This window comes from Electrophorus electricus, chromosome 22 (genome assembly GCF_041902795.1).
Source record: "Electrophorus electricus isolate QZ-2024a chromosome 22, ASM4190279v1, whole genome shotgun sequence".
NCBI classification, from domain to species: domain Eukaryota; kingdom Metazoa; phylum Chordata; class Actinopteri; order Gymnotiformes; family Gymnotidae; genus Electrophorus; species Electrophorus electricus.
The window spans coordinates 3,567,750-3,577,500 of record NC_137518.1 but is presented as its reverse complement, the minus strand read 5'-3'; the positions used below and the strand labels follow the sequence as shown (position 1 = coordinate 3,577,500).

Here is a 9,751-nt window from a genome sequence, read left to right as displayed (position 1 = left end):
TAGTGTGAGGACAGCTCTCCACAACCCAGCTTAACTGAGGATCGCTTCTCTCTCTCTCCCTCCCTCTCTCTCTCTCCCTCTCTCCTCCTCCTCTCCCCTCCTCTCCCTCCCTCTTCTCCCTTCCTCTCTCTCCTCTCTCTCCCTCCCTCCCTCTCTCTCTCCCTCCCTCCTCCCTCTCTCTCCCTTCCTCTCTCTCTCTCTTCTCCCTTCCTCTCTCTCCCTCTCTCCTTCCTCTCTCCCTCCCTCATTCTCTCTCTCTCTCTCCCTCCCTCTCTCTCTCCCTCCTTCTTCTCCCTCCCTCTCTCTCTCTCCCTCCTTCTTTCTCCTCCCTCCCTCTCTCTCTCTCCCTCCTTCGTTCTCCCTCCTCTCTCTCCCTCCCTCCCTCCCTCTCTCTCTCTCTCTCTCTCTCTCTCTCTCTCTCCTCCCTCTCTCTCTCTCTCTCTCTTTCCTCCTCTCTCTCCTCTCTCTCCCTTCCTCTCTCTCATCTCTCTCTCTCTCTCTCTCTCTCTCTCTCTCTCTCTCCTCGGGCATGGCTGCATACAATAGCTATCCCACTGGCCTCTGTGAAAAACAGACAATCCTCGCCCTCCTCCCTTTCTTCTCTTTCCCCTTAACAAAAAGCCCCCACCCCTCCCCACCTCCCTCTCTCTCCCTCTCTCCCTCTCTCCCTCCCTCCCTCCCTCTCAGCCATGCACGATCCCACACTTCAAAAACAGTTTCCCGAGAAACGGCGCCGGCGTTCAGCTCAGGTCCGGAGCGGGCAAACTTTTGAGCGGCGCCACGTCGGGGAAGTTACGGGCGGGCGGCGTGCTCTTACCGTGCGTGCTGCGCGGGCTGTTCTCCACACTGGGAGGGCTGCACGCCCCCAGCTCGGCCAGCCGGCGGCTGGTGGCCGACAGCTCCGAGCGCAGGTTGGTCACCTCCTGGCTGGCCGACTGGATGGCCCCATCGATGCGCTGGGCCAGCTGTTTGTTATCCTCCATCATCTTCAGGATCTTGCCCTGCGGAGTGAGTCCACACAGAGGAGCATGGTGTCAGACGCGCCGCGGGGGGGGGCACGACGCTGTCGCAAGCCTCCGTGCCTCTCCGCCTCCACCTCCCCCGCCGGTTGGAGTGCGCGCGCACCGCCCGCCGCCTCGCGGCCCACGGAGGGAAGCGATCCCAGCGGAGAGCTACGTCTGCCCCTGCCCGCCCCGCCGAGGCTGAAAAGAGCCGGCTGCTACCTGTTGTCCGACTGCGTGCGTGCGTGTGGTGTGCGCACGCGCGCGCGCGTGTGTGTGTGTGTGTGCGTGCGTGTGTGTGTGTGAAAGAATGAGAGCAGCAGTGGTGTAGAAGCGAGTGTGAAACGCTGCTCTCTCCAGCAGCTGCTTCTGGAGGGGACCCAGTGCACCGAGAGATGACACGCTCGCTTTTAAACGGAACATACCATGTGCTCCAGAACTCGGGGGGAGGAGGGGGGGATGAAGGAGGAGGGAAGGGGAGGGAGTTAAAGTGCAGTGCTCCTGCAAACTCCTCGAACTACAGCCTCTGCCTTCCAGATCCCAGAGTCCTGCTGCAGTTTGTTGGGACTGAGTAACATGCTTGTCTGCGCTGCTGGGAGAGAATGAGGCAGGCGCTCCTATTATAGCCACTCCTGTTCTGATCCAGGAGCTTATCCGAGCTAAACTGCAGTCAAGCCTGCTACAACTGATCTCTTTCTTCTTTCTCATGTTCTCACACACACGCACACACACACACACACACACACACACACACACACACACACACACACACACACACACACACACACACACACACACACACACACACCCTTCTCTCCCTCCGCTTTCCCTCATTCTTCATTACATATTCATTCTTTTGTCTCTGACAAATTCTCCCCCACTCTGGAGGACTAGGGATGGGGGTGGGTCAGAGAGAAACAGCACAGGGGGGTGGAGTGAGGAATGGAGAGAGAGAGAGAGAGAGAGAGAGAGAGGGAGAGAGGGAGGGAGGAAGCACGCTACTTCTGCAGTGGACACAGCAGCTGCCCGTTCGCACCGCCCTCTACAGACAGGAAGTTCAGACAGTTCCGCCGCAGCACACTCTCCGTCTGCGGAGAGGCTGCCGTTTCCAGCTTCCATCACATATCCGCCGGCGTCCGAGAGCGAGCCTGTCTGCGTTAGCGGCAGAGAGAAAGGGCTGTGCTCCGGCTAGGCTGTTTGGTGAAGCAACGCTCTGTTGCTTTTCAAACCATGAGGTCATCCAGAAAATTCCCCCACACACGCAGTCGCACGGCTACGGTCGCCGTGGGCCGGCGCGAGCGCTTATAAACACTCTACAAGTCTGGAAAAGGCAGCAGAGGGGCTGTGTGTCCCTCACGAACGGAGGAAGGTGGACAAATTACTAGCGCCGTCACTCTAAAGGAGAGGGAAGCAGACCGGCATTCCCCTGCTGTTTCCTGATCGGTATTCCCTGGTGGGAGCGTCAGGCCCAGGCGAGCCACGGCGGAACACGGAGGACACAGAGCCGCCGCCCACGCCCCATCGCTCTTAACACGGACGTCACAACGGATCCCGTGTCAAGTGTTTCTTCACATTCCACGCTAACTGAATTATGGAAAAATGTGTGTGTGTGTGTGTATTACCACAACATTTCTGTGATGAACTGCAATTTAGCACATATTTCATCATGGTTAAATCCCAAACCAAAATCTGTTCAGTGTTACTGGAAAACAATCACCAAAAATAAACAATAATCTCTTTCACTGACTTAAAATGAAGGTCCCCTGTCTCCCATCCTGCTACCAGCCCTGGAATTATGCCCTGGAATTATGCCTTGGAATTATGCCCTGTAGAAGCCAATGGGAGGTAATTTTAGGCCTTGTGTGTAACTTTAAAACCAAGCATTTGATCAAATAGCACAAAAAAACCTAAAACATTTTAAATGACTCTCAGTGCTCAATAAAATATGTTTTTAAGGTTTAACACTAACTAGAACAATATGGAGAAACAAAGCCATAGTGTTTCCATTCAACACCAATTATGCTGTTTATCATTTAACAGCCAAATATACCAGTGGCAGAAGCCCTCACCAGTCCATGGAGCTGGCATTACTGTAACGGCTGTAACCGCTGACTGACATTAGCCCGCTCAACACGGGCAAGTTCGGCTCTCAAGCGACACGTCACCGACGCGGTACGACGGCGGCACAGAACAACGATTTTGTCCTCTCGGCTGACTGGCACAGTTTGAAACCCAGCGCAAGCGGTGTAAGGACGCCCTCTCTTCTCCGGGGTTTATCAGAGCACGACGTGAGCTTCACACGAGGGTGGAGCAGAGGTATTCTCCAACGGGCGCTGCAAATTCCTCCAACACGGAGGGAAAGGAAGGAAAGAAGTAAACGATGTCTTTGTTTACTGTAGCAGTGCGCATAAAAAAAAAAAACCATCTTACTCCATCTTCCAGGAAGACACCGGGTTTCCCTGTTACGGCTGCTTGGTACAAAGCGCTTGGCATTCTGTCCTGTAGGAAGGAGACGGATGTCACTGCCGCCATCAGCGAGACAGCACCGCACAGGCGGTGGGGTTGAGCTCAAAGACAAGGAAAGGACAGGAGGAGACGACAAAGGAGTGCTACGGGCAGGCGGAGAGATGGAGGGAGAGATGGAGGGAGAGCATGTTTGGGCCCGTGACCTGTATTCTGCGCGTGATCGACTGCAGTGGCTCGGCCGTGGCACGCAGACTCCCGACTTACACAGCATCAGAGAGGCTCCATCCGCAGGCAGGAGATGCGTGAAACTGTCCTGACTGGATCCGGCGTGCCTGAACGGGCTCGTCCGGGACCAGAAGCTCCTGTCTGACCCGTCACTGCACTCATCGGGACCTCTTTCCAGCATCCACGATAAAACCACTGCGAATCAGACTCACTGCACTAGGTCCAGGCATGAAACTGTACTGAGTCCAGATGCCGTTGATGAATTCGGGAAATCCGGAATCAGGGATAGTGTCTCGATGTTTTGCTGATTTCCTTATGACAACTTAGTAAAGGAGCATCTTTGAGGATCTGAGCAGAGCAGTAACATTCATTCAAAATAACAAATATACTTTGCTTCCGATTACAAAACTAAAAAGGCAATTTATCACCAGATGAGAAAACGTCCTGGGTGCCTTCCTGTAGTGTTGTGTGGAAAAGCTTTCCCAATTACGGTTGTTTGTTTGTTCTAGCTCACAGTACAAGGAGACTGTAATTAAGAGGGTTCCAAATGCGCACTTAAAAACGCTGTATTGATAAACAGTCACTATGACCGGCCGAATGGGGTAATTGAATATCGACTCATCCACGGTGAACTGGAATCTGTACTGCGTTTCACCGTCGAACCCCTGGGTGAAGCAGGAACAACGGACTATTTATAAGAGTTTTATCTGTGAACTGTGAGAAAACTCTCCGGCGGCCAACTTGGCTTCTTCGCAGGTCAGACGCAGCGCGTATCTGTGGTGTGCGTGTTTGTGTATGAGAGGGGGAGAGAGAGCGAGAGAGAGGGAGAGAGAGAGAGAGAGAGGGAGAGGGAGAGAGAGAGAGAGAGAAAGAGAGAGAGAGGGAGGGAGAGAGAGAGAGAGAGAGAGAGAGAGAGAGGTCATGGGCCTGTGCAGGGGTCAAGGACTGTTTTCCAGCCTTTCCTACAACACTCCACTCCCTGCAGCGGCCAGACGGACCGGAAGAGCAGCGTCAGTTCCTCTGTTTGATTGCGTGATGAAGAACAGTCCTGGGCAATTTGCCACTTTGCTCTCTTTTAAAAAAGACAGACACTCGAACCAAAAACAAGCACCAAAACTCAGGAGCTGGGCTGGCGTTGCAGTGGGAGTACTGGGAGCTCTCAATCCTCAGTCGTTTTACGGAACATTCGATCAGCTGTTTTGTCAACATTTTTCTAGGACCAAGACAGACAGTATTCTGCATATATGTGAATGATGTTTCACACAATGGCTGAATTTAGACTGATCAGAGATTTAGGCAACACTGTTCTGGAGTCTGAGACCGAGAGTCATAAAACGTGACGTGTGATAAATGCATAGATACTCCAGAAAATCTCTGAGGACAGCACGAGCTAAGATCACAACTTGTTTTTTTTTGTTGCTGTTTGTTTGGTTACTTTGATTCCTAGCAAATGTTGTCTTGGAAGAATGAAGATTTCCAATGCTACAACTCCCTGGAAAAGCCTTTTTCACCCTCAAACTCAGGCCTAGTCTGAGCAGAAATGTGCCCCAGAATTCATCATATAAAATACAACTGCAAGCCACACACTCTGCAGATTGCCTGCGTGTATAATGTGTTGCCATGTAACCACGGGGGCATGTAACATCACGACAGAAATGAGTGTGTGTGTGTTTGACTCTTGTAACTACTGTGAGCCTGTGATGACACTGACCCCTGGCAGTGCACGACTGTTACAGCGTCCCGTGTCACAGTGTTGTAGTGTTACTGGGTTACTGTGCTGTTGCACTGCTGTGTTACAGTGTTGCAGTGATATCCTGTTGTGCTGTTACAATGTTAGTTTTGCTGCATTTCTGTATTGCGGTGATGCTGTGTTATTGTTGCTGTGTTACAGTGGTGCTGTGATATAGTGTTGCAGTGTTACAGAGTTAATGCTGATGCATTGCTGTGTTACAGTGTTGCAGTGATGCCATGTTACAGTGTTGTTGCGATGCCATGTGGCGGTGATGCAGTGTTACAGTGTTGCTGCGATGCTGTGTTATAGTGTTGCGGTGATGCCATGTTACGTTGTTGCCATGATGCTGTGTTACGGTGTTGCGGTGATGCCATGCTACAGTGTTGCAGTGATGCTGTGTTACACTGCTGAAGTGATGCTGTGTTACGGTGTTGTGGTGATGCCATGTTACAGCGTTACGGTGATGGCGTGTTACAGTATTTCAGCAATGCCGTGTTACACTGTTGAAGTAATGCTGTGTTACGGTGTGGCGGTGATGGCGTGTTGCGGTGATGCCATGTTACAGTGTTGCGGTGATGTCGTGTCACAGTGTTGCAGCGTAGTTTTATTACTATGCTGCAACTCTGTAACACAGCAATGCATCAGCATTAACTCTGTAACACTACAACACTATATCACAGCACCACTGTAACACAGCAACAATAACACCACAACACTCTTATTACAAGAGTGACGGAGATGCCGTGTTGCTTTATTAGAGTGGAACTGGCCCCTCATTTTTCATTTCTCACTTGGCTGAATAAACTCAATGGCTCCTAAAGTCAAAAAACAGGAAAAGAGAAGAAGCTCCGCCCTATCCCTCCCTCCCGCACTTCTACCAGACAGGTATGGTGGTGTGCATGAGGCACTGCAACGCAGAGCTGGGGACTGTGAGTCCTGACTGTGGCGGAGAGGAGACCAGCAGCCCTGCGGCCTGACAGAGTGAAAGCCCGCGTGATCTTGGAGAAAGTGAAAACCGCACTGCTCTCTCCTCATCCTCACTGCCACTACTCCACATCACCATGGCGATATGTGGAGTGATCGCCCGAGCGATGAAGAGAGCAAACACACCTACTCGTGAGGCCAATGAGAGACTCGCAGGAAGAAACGCTTCAGACGCATGCTCTGAAACTCTTCTTGGCGTGTTCTGAGAGCTAATGAGAAGCGCTAGAACAAACAGGTTAAACGATGTTCCCCTGCAGGTCTGGGTATGCGCTGCACGCACTGCAGACCTGTAAACGGCGAGCACATGTCATTTCACTCATGGCTTGTTACGGATCACGCAGTGCTTTTCAGCAAAGCCACTCATTCTTATACCAAGCAAACAACATCGCTCAGGTTTCGGTGCTGACTGCATGCAGCCCTGCTGGCTTGGCCAGGAAGCTGGAACACAACAACAGATAAGGCCAACATGAAGGAGGCAATCTTATGCACAGAGAGAGAGAGAGAGAGAGAGAGAGAGAGAGAGAGAGAGAGAGAGAGATATTTCTTCCCACTAGAGGAGCCTCCTCTCCCCGTTCCTCCCTGTTACTCTCTCCAGCGATGGCTTGCGCAGTTTAAATGATCTAAGATCCCCCATGTACTTACACAGGCCTGACTGATAACACGCTCGCACATGCACTATTGCAGGCCGTGACGCCATGGGATTCGACGAGGACTGAGATAATGCAGTGCACGAAGCCCACACCCCCCCCCCCCCCCCCCCCCAACTCCCACCCCAAAATGCGTGGCCACTTTGAAGCATCACGCCACGGCACTGGCAGAATACTAACTGGATCAAATCCGATGAAGTATTTATATTCCGACTGCATATCTACAGGCGGCAACCGCCCGCCTTCACACTCGCGCTCGGCTATTTTGTTCATGAGCGCCGGGCAGTCCATGTCAGGTGAAACGCTTCACCAGCAACGTGCCAGTTAACAAACGACTCGAACACGGGAGCACCATTCTGCAAGACCCTTTGCTCCGCACGTCCGTCCAAAGCCGGACGCTCAGTCAGGTGTCACGCCACATAAATAATCCTGAGTCATTTGGTAAGAGCAAGGCGGCAGCAGGCAGCTGGTGTGAGGCAGAATGCAGATGACAGGTATGGCATGACGGGCTGGGAGCTGGTTAGGGGGAGCTGAAGAGGACAGATGCTCCGTTCTTATCTTCCGCCAGGTCCACCCAGGAACAGAGGGCCATTACTGCCAGTGACGGAAGTAATTGGCCTCTTCTGACACCGAGGGTGAACAAGGCACTCCGCTCTTCCAGATTGGGTTTGTCCAGAGCTGAATGAGTTTGGCCAGAAGGAGCCAATAGATGGAGAGCTGGAGTGAGGCGACACAGGTCTTGATGAAACCCAATCTGAGCTCATCTTCTTAATGATTCAAAATGGGTTTGACCTGAGACCTGATCACCAAGCCTGCATGGGCTGTGGAGTGTTATCATGCTTTGGGCCCCACAGATCTGTAGACCAGACAGAGGGTCTAATGTCCTGATTATTATCTAATGACGAGCACGTCTGATGCTTTTCCGATTGGCCCTTGAGGATAAATAGCTCCATTACTCTCTCCCTTGTCTAATAGTAAACTGTGTGTCGGGGGGGAAATCAATGTGCTAAACAGGACTGAGAGTGTGTGAGCATGACCTGATGGGTGATGGGGTGACTAGAGTCTGTGAACATGACCTGATGGGTGACTAGAGTGTGTGAATTTGACCTGATGGGTGACGGGGTGACTAGAGTGTGTGAATTTGACCTGATGGGTGACTAGAGTGTGTGAACTTGACCTGATGGGTGACTAGAGTGTGTGAATTTGACCTGATGGGTGACTAGAGTCTGTGAACATGACCTGATGGGTGATGGGGTGACTAGAGTGTGTGAACTTGACCTGATGGGTGACTAGAGTGTGTGAATTTGACCTGATGGGTGACAGGGTGACTAGAGTGTGTGAACATGACCTGATGGGTGACGGGGTGACTAGAGTGTGTGAACATGACCTGATGGGTGACGGGGTGACTACATTATGTGTGCATGACCTGATGGGTGACGGGTTGACTAAAGTGTGTGAACATGATCTGATGGGTGACAGGGTGACTAGATTGTGTGTGCATGACCTGATGGGTAACAGGGTGACTAGATTGTGTGTGCATGACCTGATGGGGTGACAGGGTGACTAGATTGTGTGTGCATGACATGATGGGGTGACAAGAGTGTATGAACATGACCAGCATGTATATGCATACACACATAAGGACCAGTGCAAACAATATAAATGCTAGCCAAAAATGATTAATTCATATTAATTATGTTTTTAGAATAAATCTAATCTGAGTCCTACCTTCTATACATACAGATGACTTCTTTATCATTCTTTACTCTTTATTCCCTCACATTTGGCACATTTGGTCAAACTGTCAAATCTACTTGCTACCAAGAAAACTGAACTGAGGCTTTAGGAATCCAGGAGTCATATGTTTTTATGTTTAATTTATATAGTGAATACATTTCTCAAAATATATTCTCTTCAATATCATAAGTGCGACAAGATGTCCACTGAATTCAACTGAATCTGCAAAAGAGCAGTCCTCTGAAATACCTACTGCATGTACATAAGCTAACACTAACTGTTCTATGTCTACCTACAAGGTGTCAGGGAACTGTTGGTTATTCAAAGTTCAGATTTTGCTTGGTGATGGTGTTTGTGATGGTGATGGTGTTTGTTATGGTGATGTTGCTGATAGTGTTGGTGCTGGTGTTAGGGTCGGTGATGGTACTGGTGATTGTGTTGGTGTTGGTGATGGTGTTTGTGATGGTGTTGCTGATGCTGTTAGTGATGGTGTTTCTGAGAGTGTTGGTGATTGCGTTGGTGTTGGTGATAGTAATGGTGTGCTGGTGTTGCTGATAGTGTTGGTGATGGTGTTGGTGATAATGTTGGTGTTGGTGATAGTGTTGCTGATAGTGTTGGTGATTGTGTCAGTGTTGCTGATAGTGTTGGTGATTGTGTCAATGTTGGTGTCGGTGATGGTGATGACCGAGAACCTTGGACAGGTGGAGCTCATGAATGTTGAACTCTACAAACATGAACTCTAACAGTCTGAGGCCTGCTGCGCTACAACGTGGACATAAAGCATGAGGGTTCAGAGTGGAAGGGATGGTCAGACATCAGACATGAAGCACGCTTAACAGATCTGGGAGAGGTTTAAATCAGCACTCTGATAGTCCAGAAGATTAACAGCCTTCAGCAGAACCAGACTGATCAAACCTTCCCACTTGTGTGTGTATTTCTAACACAAATCAGATCCTCCT

The 9,751-nt window shown here is 50.7% G+C and overlaps 1 protein-coding gene across 10 annotated transcripts in view; it reads right to left on the bottom strand.

Annotated features, from left to right (window-relative positions):
- kaznb (kazrin, periplakin interacting protein b) overlaps positions 1-4,431 on the bottom strand; it is a 72,247-nt gene extending 67,816 nt beyond the window's left edge. For 6 of the 10 annotated variants that reach the window (XR_014119468.1, XR_014119469.1, XM_035520312.2 and 3 more), the window contains exon 1: positions 818-1,001. Coding sequence is in view for 8 of the 10 variants with exons in the window: in XM_035520312.2 (XP_035376205.2) it covers positions 818-986 (169 nt within the window). In the remaining 2 variants the exon portion in view is untranslated. Of the gene's footprint in view, positions 1-817; positions 1,002-1,223; positions 3,009-3,070; positions 3,406-3,431; positions 3,712-3,731 lie in introns of those variants that run through there. The other 4 variants (XM_035520316.2, XM_035520314.2, XM_035520317.2 and 1 more) reach the window with 4 other exon arrangements.
- Between the last annotated feature and the right edge of the window lie 5,320 nt (positions 4,432-9,751).